Raw genomic sequence first — 22218 nt, forward strand, 5'->3', positions numbered from 1 at the left:
TTTTTTACCCTGTAATTAAAAAATAATAAAGTGATTTTTTATATATATAAAATATTACTTTTATAATTTTTTTAAATTTTAATACCTTTTAGATTTTATTTTTTAATTTTATTTTATTATATAAAATATACATTACATTGATTCATTTTGCATTCGTTTTTCCAAAGTGACTTAATGAATAAGGAATATAACAAGCAATACATCTTATTAAACAAATTGTTGCCCTGTAATTAAAAATGAATAATTATTATTATATTTTTATAAAATATTATTATTATTATTATTATTATTTATATTTTACCTTTTAATTCATTTCGTATTTTATTGTATTTAAAATTAGTTTTTATATTTTATTTATTAATTCCATATTTTAATCATTTTTTTCATCTACAAGTGATTTATAAATAAGGATTATAACAAGCAATATCATTTTATTGCATCTTATTAAACAAAATTTTGCCCTGCAATTGAAAATTAATAAAATTGTATTTTTTTTATAAAATATTATATTTTTTATGTTTTACTTTTTAATTAATTTAATATTTTATTTATTTATTATATAATTTTATTTTATTAAAAAAATGTATTTATTTCTCTTTTGTATTTTAATTTATTCATTTAGCAGACGTTTTTATCCAGTGACTTACAAATAAGGAATATAACAAGCAATACATCTTATTAAACTAATTATTGCCCTTTAATTAAAAATGAATAAAAATGCTATTTTTATTTATAAAATATTATTATTTATTATATGATTTTTTTTCATTTCATTTTATTCATCAACAATCATGCCAAGAAAGTAAGTTAAACTCCTGGAATAGACAGACAGATTGTTGGGCAGGGTCTTGTATGTGTATGTGTTTTCCCACAGGCTGATCAGTAAAGTGACTTGTTAAATTGCTGTGTGTGTGTGTGTGTGTGTGTGTGTGTGTGTGTGTGTGTGTGTGTGTGTGTGTGTGTTAACTGTGACTGAGAGAAAAGTGGGCCGGTACTGAAGTGCTTACAAGCCCACTGACAGTGAGACTGTGAGAGAGAGAGAGAGAGAGTACTTACACCCCACTGTCTGTGCTGATGGAAGGGGAGGCTAAATTATAGGGCCTGTCAGTGTGTGAGAGGCCAGGCTGATGTGTGTATTCATGTGTGTGTGTGTGCGACATTGGGGTGACCCATCAAATTTGGTTCCACTCGACTCGCTAATGCCTGCGAGACTGGGAAATCAAGCTGCCACAGAGCGATACACTCTCTGAGGATTTGTTTGCTTGCAGAGTTGAATGGGGCATGTGTGTCAGCGGTAGGGCCAGAAATCACTGAAGGGAGACCTAGTTGAAAAATAAATAAATAAATATAAATATATATTAATTTATTTTTAAAATGAATGAATGGATTGATTTATATATTGTTTCATTTTTATTTATTTATTTTTTTCAACTGCTCTTTTGCAGCCAGATGGTGTAGTTAGGACATCTACCAGCAGGGGCCAAACCACCAGACAGCCATATTGTTCCACTGTTTGAAGTATCCTTAATGTATTACAAAGCGCTCTGTCTGTTTACATACCACAGCATCGAAATGAAATGTAAGATATCACTTCTCCTTGCAAGATAAATCTGCGAATAATCTGATGATCTGGCGTGACATGTTATTTTTGGCCTGTTTTGGGTTCAGTTCTCGCAGTGTTTGTGTTCCAGTGGTGAGGTCATACTGAAGGGGTCTCAGGTAAGAGTTTGAGGAGTGGAAGGATCTGGAACATTCTGATGTATTAATGAGCGTTGAGCTGGCTTCTGACTGACGTCTTATGTTGGGATAGTTTGTGCTTCAGACAAGGCGCTCACACGCTATGTGTGGGAGCGAGAGAGAGAGAAATTCTATAAAGGACGTGCTAATGAAGCTGTTTATTTTCCCTGGACTTACTGCTGAACATAATGGGCGCTGGCGCATATCGTTCTCTCACATTCTCTGTGTACTTCTTTCACTTGCTTTCCTTCTTTCTTTCTTCCTTTTTACTGTATGTGTTCTCTCACAAGCTATATTTAGTGGCACCTTGCTAAGCTTGTACATAGTCTTGAATTATTCTCAAAATATGGTGACTTTCTCCATCACAAAATGTCCGTTCAGTCATTATTACTAATAATTAAGGTTTTTAATTGAATTATTTTTTAATTTTGTAATAAAACATTAATTATATATTTTAATTAAATTTAATTGTTATTAATTAAAATTTTAATTTGTAATATTATTTAATTATTTATACTTAATAAATTCACTACAATTCAGTAGTTTGGAGTCTGTAAAAATGTAAAAAAAAATAAAATAAATAAAATTTGTAAAAATGCAATTTATCTTAAAAATATTTTTGAAGAAAAATCTATTATGCTCAAAGGCTGCATTTTTTTTATCAAAAACAGTAAAAAAAAATAGTGAAATATCACTATATAATATAAACATTGAATATATTTTGAAATGTAATTTATTCCTGTGGTGTCACAGCTGAATTTTCAGCATCATTACACCAGTCTTCAGTGTTACGTGATCCTTCAGAAATCATTTTAATATGCTAATTTGCAGCTCAAGAAACATTTTTTTATTATTAATGTTTCGGTGTTGAACATCTTGTTACTGCTTAATTTTTATTTTATGTATTTATTTATTATTTTATATTTATTGTGGAAACCATGGTAATTGTAGGATTTTTTGCTAAATAGAAAGTTTAATTGAGTTGTTATTTAATTTAAAAAATACGATTTATTTGTTTATACTTAATAAATGCACTACAGTTCAGTAGTTTAGAGTCTGTAAAAAACATTTTATTTGAAAGAAAATCTACTATGCTCACCAAAGCTGCATTTATTTGATCAAAAACAGTAAAAACAGTAAAATATCACAACAATTTAAATGAACTGTTTTGTATTTGAATATATTTTGAAATTTAATTTAGTCCTGTAACATGATCCATCAGAAATCATTCTAATATGCTGAATTGCAGCTCAAAAAAAGAACATTTTTATTATTAATGTTTTAATGCTGAACATTCTTGTTGTTTTATGTATTTATTAATTTATTTATTTTTGTGGTAACCATGATAATTAAAAAAAAATATTCATTCTTTATTTAGTTTTATGATTAAACATTTTATTATATATTTTAATTAATTAATAAATTTTTTTAAATTACTTTTTAATTTGAACCAATTTTTATTATTATTTAATTATTTATACTTAATAAATATACTGCAATTCAGTAGTTTGAAGAATCTGAAAATTTTCAAAAAGTCAAATTTTATTTATTTTAAAAATATTTTTGAAAAAAAAATCCTCTATACTCATCAAGGCTGCATTTATTTGATCAAAAAACAGTGAAATATCACAACAATTTAAATTAACCGTTTCTACTTGAATATATTTTAAAATCTAATTTATTTAATTTATATATTATTTTGAGATAAAATGGGTGGGAAAAATCCCATAGACTTACACCCTAACAAAAACGAATCAACTCTAGTGGTGAGTTTTGTACAGGCGAGCAGCACTCATATTTTCTGCTAAGACTGTAATTCTTTCATTTTCTTATCTCTCACATTCTCCCAAAAACTCATTTTCTAAAAAGGCTCCATTTCTAGTTCACTGCTCTTCACTTCCCCAAAACTGACTCAGTCTTTTCTTTTCCCATAACCTTTGAATAAGCATGAACCTGTTTTTTGTTCTCTGCAGGGACACGACAAGTGTACAGGAGGCAGGAATGAAAGGTGTTTAGATTCGTCTGTAGTGTTTAGAGAGAATGGCAGTGGTTAATGTGGTGAAGGGCAATGTGAAAACCTAAGGCCTGCTCTGCAGAGCTGAGCACTAAGTCAGATGGATGGCTTTTACAATGCTCGTAAACATGCAAACATGACGCCCGTATCCTCGGATACAGGAAACGCTACAGGCTCTTATGATTCCTCCAGTGTCCCATCATGCCAGCATGCGCGTTTAAATCTTTTGTCAGGTTTTTGAGTGAGAGGAAAGAACACTGGGTCCTAAATGTGAGCTGACATAGTAAATAATTCACATTTCTTCTTATATATGAGCTGCACAATTAATCGAGTAAAAAAAATATGATTATGGCTGGCGTGATTTAATATTCAGTGAGCTTGCGCTGAACTGCAGGTCTCATGATACTGTGTAAACTTGCATTGACAGCTTTATTGATCATAACAAGATGGGAGCATTCTATTATTGACGCTTTGCTTGCTTTCGGTGTATAATTTATTCAAAATCTGATAACAGGTTTTTTTATCCTGCTAAGAGGGCCAGGAAGAAGTTGACTCTGTAGGCACTGTCTGGATTTATTGATGTATACAACAGCAAGACATTCATTCAAGAACATAGGAATGTTTAGCATACATTATAAAAGTTTTCAGTGTAAGTTCCTTTTATCAAAATTAAATATTAATCATCATTACGTTATCAAAAGACTTTTTTCATAACCCTGCAGCCCTATTTATTTCTGTTTTTATTTTCTTTGTTTGATTGCAAATTATATTGTTAGCATAATGTCAGTAAAACTAGGGCCCTATGATTCTGTGATGTGGAAACGTCGGATGGAATCATGGAATCCAGTCATAAAAATGAAATGTACTGTATAACAGTAAAACATAGTAAAACTATTTCAAAATGTTACTGTTTCTGCTGTGCTTTGGATCAAATAAATGCAGGCTTGGTGAGCAAAACAGACATCTTTAAAAAGCATGAAAAAAATCCTAAGTTTTGACTGGTAGTGTATATCACTTAATGTAATGATAGTACTACTACTACTAATAAAATTATTATTAAACTTGTAATAAATTGCTGTTAAATTGTCTAAGTTTCATGATTTCATAATTAGATATGCTTTTTGATGAATATTTTTTTTATATAACCATTAAAACAGAGTCTAGAAAAATTAAAATGGAAAAAAATGAATTTGGAAAAAATTTGTACAAAGAAATGCTCATGATCAGTGTCACAATTAAATAATTAATTACCTAAAAATAGTGCAAAATCTAAAATATTTCATATTTATTCTACACATATAGTGCACATAACACCGTCGCATCAGACACAAACAGAAGTAAAGTTCTTCAGAGCAACCCGTCAAAATTCCAAAAGTCCAGTTTAACTTGAAGAAACTGTAAAGGAAATATATTACTTAATGTAATGATAATACTACTAATAATGAAATTATTTTTGAAACATTATTTTTTAAGGAACATTTACCAGAATTTATTCACCAAAAATGTAAATACACAATACAGTATTTCGGAAAAAATAATAAATAAATAAATAAATATATGTTATTATTTTTTTTAAATCAAATTAATTAGAGATGCTTTTGATTTTTAAATTAATGAATAATAAATTGATTAATAATGAATGAAACTATTAAAACTGAATCCAGAAAATTAATGGAAAACAGAATTTGGTGAAAATTAAACTAAATTTGAGAAAAAAGAAATATTTAATTGGGCCTTGTAAAAATTATTAAAAATTATAAAGTTAAACTTTAAATAAATTGCTGTTAAATTGTGTAAATTTCAATTGCACGTACTTAAATTAGATTAAATTAGACATGATTAATATTTTTAAAAAGTCTAGAAAAATTTAAATGGAAAAAAGCAATCTACAAAAATTCAAACTGAAAAAAATAAATAAATACATATGAAAAAAATAAAAAAATAAAACAGATTTCATAGGGCCCTAGTGAAACTAAGAATATTCAATCTACACTCATGTTTCTGTGTTTTACATTTTTCAGAATCGTCAAACACGTTTATGCCAACATGCCCTGTTTGGCCCAGTTTTGCCCTTTGACCCACGCCTCTGAATCAATCATGGTTACGTGGCTGACATTAGATCCATGTGGAAAATGATTCTCGTTCTCTCTCACACACATACACATGCACACGTATGCACCTGGTAACCGGGTCTCCAAGCGCAGGTGTGGTAAAGGGATCAGGTGTTTTGGAAAACAGCTTGAATATGTGTTAGTGGTTGAGGTGTGAAAATAATATCTTCAGTGGAGCTGCTATAAAGGTCTTGGCTTGTTGTTTATGGCTTAACAGAGTGAAAATTATTCATATATTTTACACTTGTATGTAAAATGCCATGCATTGCAAAATAATTGCGTGAAAGCATGCACATGCATGTAGCCAGACAAAAAAACGGAATGTTCTTGGTTAATACAAGTTGGACGCTGACTGAATAAACAATTGACTTTCATAACAATTCAAAGTGACATTTGAATTAGCATCAGCTTGGCTTTCATGAATCCAGTTTGGATGGAGCTTTAGAGCATCGTATCAACATGTGAACAGCTTGACTATCAGTCAGAGAGCTGTGTGTGCCAATGTGAACACCACATCGGATGCCCAGTTCTAAGCAAATCAATAAATCTGAAGTTAATATCATCAGTAAAATAAGGTGACATGCCCAGCGGGTCTTCGAACTGCGGCAAGTGTGTGGAGCCTCTGTCATTTCACACCAGTGTTATCTGGAGAATTCTCCAAACCAAATTTTCTAAACCGCATTATATTTTGATTTATTCGTGCTTTGTTCGTCCTCGACGGTGTCGTGATTGATTTAGCGCTGTTCTGACACAAACAAAGCCGGGCCCAGATAATGGCGTTTACACAAGATAGAATTCTAATGAGGGGGAAAAATGATCTTTCAGTGAAATCTATCTGATCTGGGGCGTTCTCTAATAGCTCTGTCTGCCTCTGACCCGGGAGAGGACAGCAGTCAGCCCCACGGTGGGCTTGCGATTTCAGCGGAGAGCCCATTAGGAAGCAATATTGCATGTATTTTTTTCCTTCTTCTTTATCAGGCGTTCATTAGGGCTGCTGGGATGAGTCATGCATATCCAAATCAGACAGATTTGATTTCATACGCACACACGCGGGCAGAAACGCAAGCAAATGCTTTTCAATTACCTGAAATGAGCGAAACATTTTCCTGCGTTTTTAACCAGCAAACACGGGGGGAGTGGGTTATTTGCGTGCGCTGTCTGTATAAATCATACGACGAATTACTGCTACATAAGCAGCTTTTTTTTTTCAACAAAGTTCTGCGTACCACCTGCTTTCCACGAGTGCTAATAGTTAATTGCGGCAGGCAAATAGTGCTGACTTTTGTGAATAAATCTATTACGAGCCTAATTTTACAATGCGTCTGAAGTCTAAAAAAACCCTGAGATGTTTGCAAAATACGTTTACATGGAAAAACTAGATAAAAATAAACCTAAATTGCTAATGTGCAAGTTTTTCCATGCTTGCATGGAAAATTTCTTGCACAAAAGTTGCTTTTATTTTCATTGTTTCCTTAAATTAATCAAATGTATAATTTTACAAAGAAAAAATGATTTTGCACCGTGTTCATCAATAAATTCTAAAAACAGCACAGTTTTGACTAAAATATTAGGCAGCACAGCTGTTACACATTGATGATGATAATAATAAATGTTTCTCCAGCAGCAAATCAGAATATTATAATTTTTTTTTCTGAAAGTTTCATGTGACACTAAAGACTGGAAAGATGTCTGCTGAAAATTCAGCTTTGCCGTCACACAATAAAATACATATTTAAATAAAAAACAGTCCATTTAGATTGTTATAATATTTAACAATATTACTGTTTTACTGCATTTTTGATCATTTTTGGTGAGCATAACAGACTTATTTTAAAAACATTAAAAATATTGCAGACAGGTTTAATAAAAAAAATAATAAAAATAAGTAAAATATAGTTTTTATATTTATTAAATAATTACATTTAAAGACATTTATGATGTTACAAAAGATTTCTATTTCTAATAAATGCTAGTATTTTGCACTGTATATTCATCCAAGAATTCTAAAAAAAAAAGCACAGTTTTGACAAAAATATCAGGCAGCCCAGCTGTTTTCAACATTCATAATAATAAGAAGAAATGTTTCTTCAGAACCATATCAACATATTAGAATGATTTCTGAGGGATCATGTGACAAAACTGGAAAAATGGCTACTTCGTCATCACAGGAATAAAATACATATTTAAATAATAAAAAAAAGTCTATTTAGAGTATAATATTTTACTATTGTACTGTATTTTTGATTAAATAAAAGCAGCCTTGGTGAGCATGACAGACTTATTTCAAAAACATTAAAAGTATTGCAGTATTACAGACGCCAGTTTAAAAAAAATAATTAAATGTGTATAATATATGATTATTTTATATTATTGCATTATTAAATAATTCAATTACTACTTTTAAACAAGATTCTGTCAAGTGTTTCTGCTAAAAAAAAATGCAAATACATAATTTAAATATTAGTGCTATCCATCCATTAACAAAATATTGAATTAATCGTACTTTTTTTCTGAAATTATGATTAATCATGATTAATCCCACCCAACACTAAAGTTTTTAAATATACTTTTATTTTGCAATAATTTAACATTCAATCTTTAAATTAATGTAGAAACAACATAAAGACAATATATTTTTAATATTTGTTAAATATTTTTTATGACTAAAGGTGAGTGTTACTGATACCAGTGATGCGCATTATTGTCTCTAATAATTGTTCTTTTTTCCCTAATATTTAACCATTGACTATAGCCATTCAACATTATAGTATAATTGAGATGTCAATTTTAACATTTATTAGACTTTAAACTACTATAACTTGTAGTATAAGTGAATTTAAAACAATCTTCACATATCTTCACAATTTACCTGTGCCCTTCAGCAAGTAGGAAATATACAGAAATTGACATACAGAAGTTACAATATCAAACACTAAATACTAAATAAAAAAAATTTAAAAATGCTTAAAGCTACAGAACTGATTTATTTCCTCTTTTTTTCTTGTGTTGATTAACATACTGCTATTACTTTAAGAGCTGCTGCACGTGACGCAGATCTGACGCTCATGCTTGTAGTTTTATTCAGAATTTTTTTTTTAATACTGTTAAACTGGAGAAGCTAATCGCCTACGTTAACACGCTAACTTTGACAGCACTATTAAATGTGATCCTTGACTGCAAAACCAGCCATACTGTAAGTAGCAATAGCCAACAATACATTGTATGTGTCAAAATTATCGATTTTTCTTTTATGCCAAAAATCAGTAGGATATTAAGTAAAGATCGTGTTCCAGGAAGATATTTAGTAAATTTTCTACCGTAAATATATCAAAACTTAATTTTTGATTAGTAATATGCATTGCTAAGAACTTCATCTAGACAAATTTAAAGATGTTTTTCTCAATATTTGGATATTTTCACCCTCAGACTTCAGATTTTCAAATAGTTGTATCTCAGCCAAATATAGTCCTATCCTAACAAACCATACATCAATGAAAGCTTATTTATTCAGCTTCGGATAATGTATAAATCTCAATTTAAAAAAAAAATTGACCCTTATGACTGGTTTTGTGGTCACAAATATGCATGATGCAGCAATATACTAGTGCAGACTGTCTATGCTATTTTTTGTTTTCATGTGGCGAGTACATTCCTTCTAAATGAAACATGAACTTCAACCTTTAAACGAGTATGCGGTGAACTGGCTTCTGACCTTGCATTCTGCAATGTTTTATTAGAGAAGCGAGACAATAGTCTGTCTCCCTGTCTCTCTCCAGTGACCTGCTCTCAGGACGGGCTGTGCAGAGCAGCATCCACCAAACCAAAGTCAGACAGACCCATTAAAAGGCAGGAAGTGGGGAGGCTAAGCTGATTATGCAATGTTTGTATTCTACTCAGTGCGCGTCTCTCTCGCGCCGTCTGTCTTTCTGTCTCTCTCCCTGAATTGTCTTTTTCTTCCTGTTCTCTTTCCACTGAGGGGAGATGTCAAACAGGCCAGTGATATTTACCCGCTTTAGCCCAAACAAACAAACCAGTGCTCAGAGTAAACTGTTCTCCCAGCACTGATCCAAGATCAGGGCATCACACTGGGAAACGGTTGTTTTAACATTTTATTTGTTGTCATTAGTGTTAGTATTAGCATGAAGGTTATAAGGAATGCATTACATTTCTAACCTTTTTAAACGTTGGTAATAATAAGAAATGTTTAATGATTCACCAACTCAGCATATTAGAATGATTTCTGAAAGATCATGTGACACTGAAGACTGAAATTCCGCGTTGTCTGCATAAGAATAAATTACATTAACATACTACATATGTTATATTAATGTAGAACATATTAATGCAGAAAATAGTAATTGTAAAATATATATTTTGCAATATTACTATTTTACTATATTTTTCAGCAAATAAATGCAGCTTTGGTGTTGAAAGAGACTTCTTTCAAAAACATTAAATATCATTTTGACCCTAAACTTTTAAATGGCTTAGTTGATGATTTGGCTTACTTGACATTTGATGATATTTTTTAAAAATTTAAATTAAAATTTTCTTCATTTTTTTTTTAAATAAACCTAAAAACAAAGGTTAAGCAAACCTTTGTATTTCCACATTTTTTTTCTTACAAGCTTTCTTAAAAATACTTTACAGTAACCATGCATTACTGTAACCATACATTTGTCTTTTAAATATATATTTTCACAACAAATTATAAGATAATTTAAAATTCATGACGTTACATAATTTTACAGTATTTTACTGTAAAATTATTACACAGTATTGTTTTGCTATATCTAATAATATAGCTTTTCTCTTACGGTTAATCAATCTAGATGTTTTACTGTAATACTTTTACATTCTTTTTGCCTTAAAACACCCTACAAGCTATTTTCTTTTACAGTGTAACAGTGTTTAAATCTTAAACATGAATGAATTGTTTCTTTCCAGTTTGTCTGTGTGTCTGCACAGTGAACAAGCTTTCAACTGGGAATTGAAATGACGTATTTGGGAGGCTTCTTAATGTAAAAGCTCTGTATTGTATAATGCAGGAGATTTTCTGTGTGTAAAACTGCAGGATAAGGCTCAGTTCCTGTGGCTTCATGGAAAGGCCAGGCGTTGTTGCGTTCAGTGAATTCTCATGTCTCACCGAGCGTGTGTGGGCTCACCTCACAGCAGCGCTCGACTGTGGGCTGTGTTTTTCTCTGTTTTCGCTCTATATGTATCATACAGCGGTGGCTGAATGTGAAACCAGAGTACACCGTCGTTCCTAGACCTGAAAGCCACTGTGCCAAGCTGGCAGCGTAACGGATCTGTGCGGTAGGCTGCTATTAGAGCGTGGGCGACGTGTAGACACCAGCTTTGTCAGGGTCACACGCTCCTCCTACCCACTCAGTGCACACCGTTGCAGGGCAAACAGTGCTCTTCCTGTTGGTAAACACCATTCTTTTTTCCCTCTCAGCACGTTCTAGAACAGGGACATCCATGTGTTGCATAAACATGCAGTATGTTTTTTTCAAGGCCCTCTGTGTCAAACCAATCTTTGAGTAAAAAAAACATGATTCAATGGTTCTATGAAGAACCTTGAACATCCTTGGAAACTTTTAAATGCAGAAAAGGTTCTTAATGGAGAAGGTTCTTGATTTTTAAATGTAATGTAATTTAAATGTAATTAAGTAATGTAAAGTAAGAATAAAGGAACTGTTTCAAATAGTTTTGAAATAATTTAAAGTATTATTTGAATATATCACACAGTAAACATTCTGAATATCAAACAATTTTTCATCCATTTTAATTAAATTTTTTATCCATGTTATAAATAAACCTCAAAACAGAGGTTAAATAAATCTTTGTTTTGAAGCATTTTGTTTGCCAAAAAATGCCAAATTGTTACTCATTTGATTTGATTTTAATAGATTGATTAAATTAACATTCTGTGAATTGATTTGATTACCATTTTTGATAACAATTTTGTATTAAATATAAAACGCAAAATACAGAAAAAATACATTTTCTGTAAATAAATAAATAAACAAATAAATAACACATTGTAGAGATATTTTTTTTATTTCAATTAATAATTGTGACCCAGGATCACAAAAGCAATCATAAGGGTCAATTTAAAAAAAAAAAACTGAAATGTATTATCTGTATAAATAAGCTGAATAAATAAGCTTTTTATTATTGTATGGTTTGTTAGGATAGGACAATATTTAGTAGAGATGCAACTATTTGAAAATCTGGAATCTGGGGATGCAAAAAATCTAAATATTGAGAAAATTAAAGTTGTCTGAATGAACTTCTTAGCAATGCATATTACTAATCAAAAATATAGTTTTAACATATTTACAATAGACAATTTGCAAAATATCTTCATGGAACATGATCTTTACCTAATATCAGAGGACCAAGTCATTGTTTTGCAAATCACAAGTAAGTCTCGAGTCTTTGCATTCAAGTCCCAAGTCAAGTCCCGAGTCAAGACGAGCAAGTCCAAGTCAAGTTGCAAGTCCTCAGCTTTAGGCTTCAAGTCCTAAACAAGTCACTAGTGCTGTTTGCCCAAATGTTTGCCCTCTGTATTAATTACTACAGTAAATTTAAAGTCAATAATAGTCTATAGGTATAATTATAAATGATAGGCTATAATAATTAGTGGTTTTTATTGAGGAATTAATCAGTGTTTGTGTACAAATATAGGCCTAATTGAATTAATCATTTATTTTAAGTCCACTGTTTCATTTGTTAAAGATTCCGTAATTTTAATGAATCAGTTGAGTCAAATATAAAAAAATAAAAAATAAAAAAAATATTTAATCACTTGCCAATAGGTAATATTTATCATGAATTAATTTCTTTAAAGACATGAAAGTGAGTGGCTGGTAAACAGGAAGAATAGAGTAAACGTTACATGTTGGCTACATATTTCACGTGGAAAAAAAAAAATATATATATATATATATATATTTTTTTTTTTTTTTTGAAAGGTTTAGCCAATTATTAGGCTGTTTCAATATACATGGTATTTCTTCTTATTATTATTGTTATAATAAGTGGTTTACAGTTATTAAGTGTTATTTAAATGCCGTTTACGTGTAGCGTCTTTTGCACGCTCAAGTTTGTTAAATGTAGATGCGCGGTATGCGCGCTCATAATGGAAGCGACGCGGTCACGACGCGCTCGTTTTTTTCCAGGCGCGTCCGCACCGCATCGAGATAAACATTTCAACTTTTCAGTCTGAAAAGTTGAGATGTTTATCTCGATGTGGAAAAACGAGCACGTCGCGACCGTGTCGCTTCCATTATGAGCGTGCATACCGTGCATCTACATTTAACAAACTTGAGCGTGCCAAAGACCGCAGGTTATGTGACAAGAACCAACCAATCCGCTTTATCCTTTCCCTTAATAACATTGAAAGCACTGCCAAGTTGGAGAAACAGCTTGTCATAACTGTACAGGAATAACCATTTTTAAATAAATTGAATAGCAGAGCAACTGCAAGCAATTTTTAATGCTGGAAATCCATTTATCCTTTGCTGAAATGTCCGCGTCTTTATGGAGAGTGCAGGTCATGGTTGTTTAGCAACGGCAGACGCAAAAGGATCGCAAGCTACAGAGCAGTTTGGAAAGAAAGAGAAAGCGCCGCGCATAACATGAGAACGGCCCCTAAAACATTAAATATCCTATTATGTGGATAAATACAAACGCTCACTTAGCGAGTCCCTCTCTGGCTCAGTGCCAAAAGCGGCGCTAATCATACCAGTGTGATCAGTAACCAGCCTATATTGATCAGAACTCTCCGAAGTTTTTTTTAGAAGTAAAGACTTGCCGAGTCACAGGGTTCAAGTCCAAGTCAAGTCTCGAGTCATTGCTGTCAAAGTCTAAGTCGAGTCCCAAGTCTTTTTTGATTATGTCAAATCAAGTCACAAGTCATCAAATTTGGGACTCGAGTCCACAACTCTGCCTAATATCCTAATGATTTTTGGCATAAATCAATAAAAAAAAGAAAATTTTGACCATACATTGTATTTTTGGCTGTCGCTACAAATATACCCGTGCTACTTAAAGGATAAAAAAAAGTACAGATAATGTACTCACCCCCTTGTCATCCAAGATGTTCATGTCTTTCTTTCTTCAGTCTTAAAGAAATTATGTTTTTTGAGGAAAACATTGCAGATTTCTCTCCATATAATGGACTTCTATGGTGCCCCCGAGTTTGAACTTCCAAAATGCAGCTTCAAAGGGCTCTAAACGATCACAGTCTAAGAAAAGTTGGAAGTTTAGCATGTAGCATGTTCCTGTACTTCCTGTAATTGCTTTGCAGCAGCGTAGCAGAACTATTCCACCAAGACCAAATAACATTATAACAGTCAACATTGTCATATCCATTACCATGCGAAAATCTTCAGAGAGTTGTCATAGATAGAGATAGATATAAAAGAAAACAGAATTGGGATAAACGAAAACAGAATTTTAGAGGAAAAATATTTTAATGGATGTAATAAGGCCCTACAGCTTGTTTGAGGTCACTGGGAATAAAAGGATGGCAGGTATGAGTGAAGTAACGGAGAAATCTAGAAACTTGAGGGCCATCGTAGGGTTGAGGGTGGGAAACTCGGGTGTGGTTTCAGGAATGCCTGCCGCCCACAGTGAGAACTGGAGGTCTGTGGGAGCCCAGCAGGAGTTGGCACGCCGGACGACGGCCATGGATTAGAAACACATGTCTATCTTATTGACGGACACCCCCCTTCTTCACATTCCCTCCTCGACTGAATATCTGCAGTGCCGTGACCCAAAGTTAATAAACAGCTTGGAAATACATGTGGTTAGAGCTGTCTGCTTGGGTAAATGTTATGGAAGCACTTATGGACACAAAATCAAACACAATTTTAATACAAAACAACTTCCATTAACATATTGTGTTTTGGGTAAATTGCGCTTTCACTCTTGCGTTATCTCTACAGGACTTAAGAATGAGTTTTTTTGGGACAACTCCCAAAGCAATGAAAAGTGGCCCAACAATAATCCATATATGTCCCATGAGAAAGAAAAAAATGTAAAAATTAGTCAATGAATTATGAATTTTCCCTTGCAGTAGTTCATGTTACATTTAAAACACGTCATCATGTTGGGACACTTACTGTAATGGTGCGTGGATTACCAAGGAGACTGATTAAAATATTGGCCAATCGACATGCGTGCAGCGCTGCAGATGTTTAAGCGAGTGTTTGTGGTTTGCCCTGTGGTGGTTTGAGGAATAGCGTCATGCTTTAGCTCATTAAGTGTGATAAAGTGTCAGATTGAGATACCTTAACAGCTAGTGCGTGTGTGTGTACATATGTTTCTGTTTGTGTTGATAGGTTTGAAGCCGTCTAGCATGGCCTCCGAACCTCCCTTGCCAAAATTTATCACGGTAACCATAGTTTCCACCAAAATACTACAGCTGTGTCGACAGTAAACCTGCATAGAGTTTGGTATTAGACACCACAGTCATCAAAATAAAGTAAGCAAAATGACAGAAACCTTGAGAAAGCTTTTTGAGGAGATACAGAATTAATTTATTATGGTAGTAACTACAATTTAGCATTTTTGCTGGTGTTATCAGGAAGTTGTTACATTTTGCTTGATGTTTTGAGTGGGTTTTGTGTTGCTACGCAGTTACAAAGGAGGTTTTAATATGTTCAGTGGTGTGAAGTTTTTTTTTTTTGTTTTTTTTTTGGCGTGTAAATTCATGTGGCAGTGACATTTTCTTGGTTAAATAAACTCTATTATGTACACTATCAGAAAAAAAATTATATTACATTTTTACATTAACAATGTAATCAGTATTCTGTTTTTTAAAGCCAAGTATGAAATCATCGAATTAGTGGTTTTACATTATTCCAAAATAATAACTTGAGGCAATAACAATTTAAAGGAGTTGTTTACTTCCAGAACAAAAATTCAACCCCTTGTCATCCAAGATGTTCATGTCTTTCTTTCTTCAGTCGTAAAGAAGTTTTTTATTTTTCAGGATTTCTCTCCATATAGTGGACTTCTATGGTGCCTGCAAGTTTGAACTTCCAAAATGCAGTTTAAATGCAGCTTCAAATGGCTCTAAATGATCCCAGCCAAGAAAAAAGGGTCTTATCTTGTGAAACGATCAGTTATTTTCCAAAGTTTATATACTTTTTAACCTCAAACACTCGTCTTGTCTAGCTCTGCTGAACTGTGTGTATTCCGGTTCAAGAAAGTTAGGGTATGTCGAAAAGCTCCCATCTTACTTTCATCTCCAGCTTCAAAATCCTACATCGCTGTTTTACCTTTTATTTTGTAAAGGGAGTTTGATGATCTTTGCACATTCATTTTGTAAACACTGGGTCAGTACTTCTGCCTCAATGTAGGACGATTTTGAAGTTTGAGGAGAAAATGAGATGGGAGTTTTTTCGACTCTTTCTACTCCCACAGAAGTCCACTTTATGGAGAGAAATCCAAGAGAAATGGTCATGATTTGATTTCAGGTATCATGTTCATAGCACAAACAGTATTAATTCCAGTTTGAAAAGTTAAAGTTCTGTAAGCAATAGTAATAGTTATGCTTGTCTTATCTGATTGTATCTGATGCAGACAGATGGAAAGTAAGGTTGTTGCTGAAGGTATTTGTTTTTGTGTGCGTGCAGAATGATTTCCCTGGATGGATTCCGGGTCTGATTCAAGAATCAGTCATTCTTAACAAAGGCTCAAAACTTTCCTCGCATGAGTGAGATTCAGCACTTTGAGTTCAGGGCAACCTGACTAGCAAAACAAACAGAGCTAATTCCAAGCAGAGTCTGCTCATAAAATCAGCATGGATATTCAACCGCGCTCCAAAAGCAGCACAAAAAACTCCCAACATTATTTGGCTTCGCTGTTTTATGATGGCGCTGGTTGTTATTTTAGAGTTCGACCTAAACTGTGTGGGGGTTTAATGTAGGGCGTTTCCCACTGTCTCAGCTGAAACACACACACACATTCACACACACAGACTCATTGTTTTTGAGATAGGGCAGGGGAGAGCTGCTTGCTCGAACATTTGGAGTCTGCCGCAAAAGCTGTGATCTTTTCTGCTGCCTCGTTTTCTGTCTGTCCTTCACAATGGAGCCGCTTGTGTTGTGCTGCCGTTATCAGCGCTGGCCAGCGTGTGCGTATAATAGGAGGGTGATGACAAGGCTGCAGGTGTGTAGACCCTGCCTCCTCTGCAGGTGGAGAAAAGACACTTTTACCCCACCTCACGTCAGCTCAAAGCACACAGAGATCACAGGGGCCGAAAACTGTCCTCTTCTCTTCTCTTCTCTTCTCTTCTCTTCTCTTCTCTTCTCTTCTCTTCTCTTCTCTTCTCTTCTCTTCTCTTCTCTTCTCTTCTCTTCTTCTCTTCTCCTTTTGTTTTTCTTATGTAATCTTTTATGAATAATTTATGTCTTGGCAAGAGATTTTCTATAATTTAGAGAAAATTGGTGTTTATGAGAACAGCTTGTATTGATGAAGAACAGCTTGTTTTACACAAAAACACGCACGCGCCACACGCACACAATCATAAATAGCGTGTATATTTATATAGTCCAATTTTCTTGGTTAAATTTAACCAAGAATATTAAACATTACTTCATCATCTTATCATAAAAAGTAAAAAAAAAAAAACATTTTACATTTATTCCAAAAAAAATAACTTAGTAACAATTTGAACAATATATTTTATTTGTGAACTTAAGTTCAGCTACTCTTTTTAATAGTTAACTTTTTTTCAGATCATTGGTAATCAAAGCTCGGTAAATAATGTATAGACACCAAGATTTACTGTAGTTTTAATTATTATTTTATTTTTCATTTCATCAGTCATCAAAGCTCAGTAAATATTGGTCACACACAGAGATTTACTATAATTTTTTAATATTTTTGAATTTTTCAGATCATTGGTCATCAAAGCTCGACAAATATTAGTCAAAGACACAAAGATATACTGTAATTTTTAACAATTTTTTAATCTTTCAGATCATTGTCATCATAGCTCAGTAAATATTGGTCAAAGACAGATTTACTGTAATTTTTAACTATTTTTTAATTTTTCAGATCATCGTCATCAAAGCTTGATAAATATTGGTCACAGACAGAAATTTATTGTCATTTTAAACTATTTTTGAACTTTTCAGGTCCTTGGTCATCAAAGCTTGATAAATATTGGTCACAGACAGAGATTTACTGTAGTTTTTAACTATTATTTTATTTTTCATTTGATCAGTCATCAAAGCTCAGTAAATATTGGTCACAGACACAAATTTAATGTCATTTTTAAATATTTTTTAACTTTTCAGATCATTGGTCATCAAAGCTCGACAAATATTGGTCACAGACACAGCGATTTACTTTAAATTTCACCAAGCTGATTACTGACTAAAAACTCCTGCAGATCATGTTTTCATGCAATTTCAAGTCTTTTTGGCATAACAAAGTGGTTATATCTAAATGTGTGAGTCGTTTACTTACTTTCTGAAAAAAACATTAACGCCATTATATTGTTCATTCAGACTGATTCGCGAATGCAGAACGAGCATGAACACAAGAGGCAGGATTTGCTGCATGAACCAATCACAGCCGAACATAACCAGTAATATCAGTCATATGGCGATGAAGGCATTCCCTCGTCTCACGTGGCTTTCCCTCATTTATTCTCAATTACCCCCCACCAAATTCATTGCACACTGTAGGGGGTCTGTTACAACTCAGTGGGCTCAGGGGAGGCGAAAGAGATGTGGACTTGTGCTGTAACTTCACCTGCTGGTGTCGATATTGGACAGTGTTTCTACATTACTTTTATTTATACACTACTTAATATTGGCTGCCTCATTTGCCTCCTCAGATATGTACACACACATAAAGCATTTACATTTTTTCTCTGTTTATCTCTTCTCTTTTCTTTTCATCTCTTGTTTTGTTTTTTCGCTATTATTTTCCTGTCCTCATCTTTCATCTAATCTGTTTCCTCTGGCATCATGTCCAGTGTTTTTCTGAATAATTACAATCTCGGATTGACTGTTTTATTCTGAAATCTTTGTTTTGAAGACTTGATCCCTTGTTTGATGTCTCATTCTAAACAATAGACAAAAAAGAACAAACAGCAGCTATTAAATATTCTATTCGGCTGCAGAATACGTAATGTGCTGAGCCGTTTCAGCTGCTCGTCTTGTATTTGTTTATCTGGTTCTGTGCAATATATGCGCTTATTTACGCACAAAGCAGCCTCTGTGGTCTGTGATACAACAGCTTTCTATTGTTCCACAGAGCGGCTGAAATATCGCAGTGCAGGTGAAAGCATGCGGAAGAGAAAGTGTTCATTTTTCTCTGCCAAACTAACATACTTTCAGAGGTGACTGTAGAGTCATATCACCGGAGGGCAGGATTACTCAGAATAGTTGTCTGGACTCCACAAAGCAAAAACTCCTCCTCCTGCATCTATCATCGCTCTGTGCCAGATCCCATCATCCACAAAGTTTGCGCTCGCTTTAAATTAGTTTTTCTGGTTGCCGAGGAAACCAAATTAAGTTTAGCTTAGCTGTGGCGTACAGGAATTTGTTCAACTGGAGAGCAAAATTTCCTGCTCTTTAAGTGCGTTCGTAGACTTCAGAGAGGGTTCCACACCCTGCAATTCATATTGCCGTCATGACTGAGCGAGAACATTGAAGTGTTTTGCCTGAGCGCCTGCCATCCTGCTTTGCACTTTTGGAAGCGAACTCTTTTGAACTTTCCTCTCTTTTTTCGTGAACCGGCCCCTCTGGGTCAGAGAGGAGCCTTCTCGCTTTCCATGTTTTTTCTGTGTAGTAAGAGATAGTAAGTGATATACACACTTCAGTGAGCACCAAAAACAAACAAACAGCATTTCGAAACTTTCAGTTGGTGCAGTCAACGGCATTCAAGTTATTTACAGTCTCAATCAGGTCATTTATTATTGTGCAAATATTAAACAAGGCACTTTGAAGGCCTGCCAGGGAAGTTGTTTTGATGGTGGGGATTTGAGAGGAGGCCCGTGCCAAAAGTGGAGCCGATGGTCTGAGTGTCGAAGACATAATGGAAGGGGGGGAACGGAGGGGAGATAGTCGAGGGGTGTTGAACTTCAAAAGGTCATTGGATATTCCTCCGCCGCTCTGTGGGCTCGGTGTGGGTGTGATACCTGCGGTGTAACATTTCCCTCTCTGTTCAAAACACACTCTACTTTCTTTGCCGAGGTCACGACCTTTCCATCAATCGTACTGCGCTTGACCTATGGAGGTATCCGTCCACTCCTCCCTCTCACGCCCTGCTGGCTAGCTGACTGATCTTTTATATTCTTCTGTGTTTGTTCCCCTCTCCTCCACAGCCCCGACGGAGCCGCTGCTGTGCAAGTTCGCAGATGGAGGACAGAAGAAGAGGCAGAGTCAGAGCAAGTACCCTCAAAATGGCCGACCGTGGCCTCGGGAAGGAGAGGTGAGCGCTGGCGACCTCAAGACATACCATACATCCTCGACAGGGCTCTGCAAAAATTCAGAATTGATCAAATCTATCTATCTATCTATCTATCTATCTATCTATCTATCTGTCTGTCTGTCTGTCTGTCTGTCTGTCTGTCTGTCTGTCTGTCTGTCTGTCTGTCTGTCTGTCTGTCTGTCTGTCTGTCTGTCTGTCTGTCTGTCTGTCTGTCTGTCTGTCTGTCTGTCTGTCTGTCTTTCCATCCGTCCATCCATCTAATTATTTATCTGTTTGTATGTCAGTCTCTCTTTCTTTCTGTCTAACATCTACCTTTCTATCTATTTGTCTGGCCTTCTATCCATTCTATATCTGATTGTCTATCAATCTATCTATCTATCTATCTATCTATCTATCTATCTATCTATCTATCTGTCTGTCTGTCTGTCTGTCTGTCTGTCTGTCTGTCTGTCTGTCTGTCTGTCTGTCTGTCTGTCTGTCTGTCTGTCTGTCTACATCTATGTCTGTCTGTCTGTCTGTCTGTCTGTCTGTCTGTCCTTCTGTCTGTTTATATGTCTGTCTATCCAGTTGTCTGTTTGTATGCCTATCTATCTATCTATCTATCTATCTATCTATCTATCTATCTATCTATCTATCTATCTATCTAACTGTCTACCTGTCTAACTGTCTGTCTGTCTGTTTATATGTCTGTCTGTCTGTCCAGTTGTCTGTTTGTATGCCTATCTATCTATCTATCTATCTATCTATCTATCTATCTATCTATCTATCTATCTATCTATCTATCTATCTATCTATCTATCTATCTATCTATCTATCTATCTATCTATCTATCTATCTATCTATCTATCTAACTGTCTACCTGTCTAACTGTCTGTCTGTCTGTTTATATGTCTGTCTGTCTATCCAGATGTCTGTTTGTATGCCTATCTATCTATCTATCTGTCTGTCTGTCTGTCTGTCTGTCTGTCTGTCTGTCTGTCTGTCTGTCTGTCTGTCTGTCTGTCTGTCTGTCTGTCTGTCTATCCAGTTGTCTGTTTGTATGCCTATCTATCTATCTATCTATCTATCTATCTATCTATCTATCTATCTATCTATCTATCTATCTATCTATCTATCTGTCTGTCTGTCTGTCTGTCTGTCTGTCTGTCTGTCTGTCTGTCTGTCTGTCTGTCTGTCTGTCTGTCTGTCTGTCTGTCCAGTTGTCTGTTTGTCCAGTTGTCTGTTTGTATGTATATCTATCTATCTATCGTCTGTCTGTCTGTCTGTCTGTCTGTCTGTCTGTCTGTCTGTCTGTCTGTCTGTCTGTCTGTCTGTCTGTCTGTCTGTCTGTCTGTCTGTCTGTCTGTCCAGTTGTCTGTTTGTATGCCTATCTATCTATCTATCTATCTATCTATCTATCTATCTATCTATCTATCTATCTATCTATCTATCTATCTATCTATCTATCTATCTATCTATCTACCTAACTGTCTGTCTGTCTGTCTGTCTGTCTGTCTGTCTGTCTGTCTGTCTGTCTGTCTGTCTGTCTGTCTGTCTGTCTGTCTGTCTGTCTGTCTGTCTGTCTGTCTGTCCAGTTGTCTGTTTGTATGCCTATCTATCTATCTATCTATCTATCTATCTATCTATCTATCTATCTATCTATCTAACTGTCTACCTGTCTAACTGTCTGTCTGTCTGTTTATATGTCTGTCTGTCTATCCAGATGTCTGTTTGTATGCCTATCTATCTATCTATCTGTCTGTCTGTCTGTCTGTCTGTCTGTCTGTCTGTCTGTCTGTCTGTCTGTCTGTCTGTCTGTCTGTCTGTCTGTCTGTCTGTCTGTCTGTCTGTCTATCCAGTTGTCTGTTTGTATGCCTATCTATCTATCTATCTATCTATCTATCTATCTAT

General features: G+C 34.2%; 1 protein-coding gene across 3 annotated transcripts in view; it reads left to right on the forward strand.

Moving 5' to 3' along the window:
- Nucleotides 1-22218, forward strand: part of rbms3 (RNA binding motif, single stranded interacting protein) — a 208012-nt gene that overhangs the window by 155145 nt on the left and 30649 nt on the right. For all 3 annotated transcript variants that reach the window (XM_073846608.1, XM_073846607.1, XM_073846606.1), the window contains exon 7: nucleotides 20222-20328. In XM_073846608.1, the coding sequence (XP_073702709.1) occupies nucleotides 20222-20328 (107 nt within the window). The remainder of the gene's footprint in view (nucleotides 1-20221; nucleotides 20329-22218) is intronic.

Source organism: Garra rufa, chromosome 9 (assembly GCF_049309525.1).
Source record: "Garra rufa chromosome 9, GarRuf1.0, whole genome shotgun sequence".
NCBI lineage: Eukaryota > Metazoa > Chordata > Actinopteri > Cypriniformes > Cyprinidae > Garra > Garra rufa.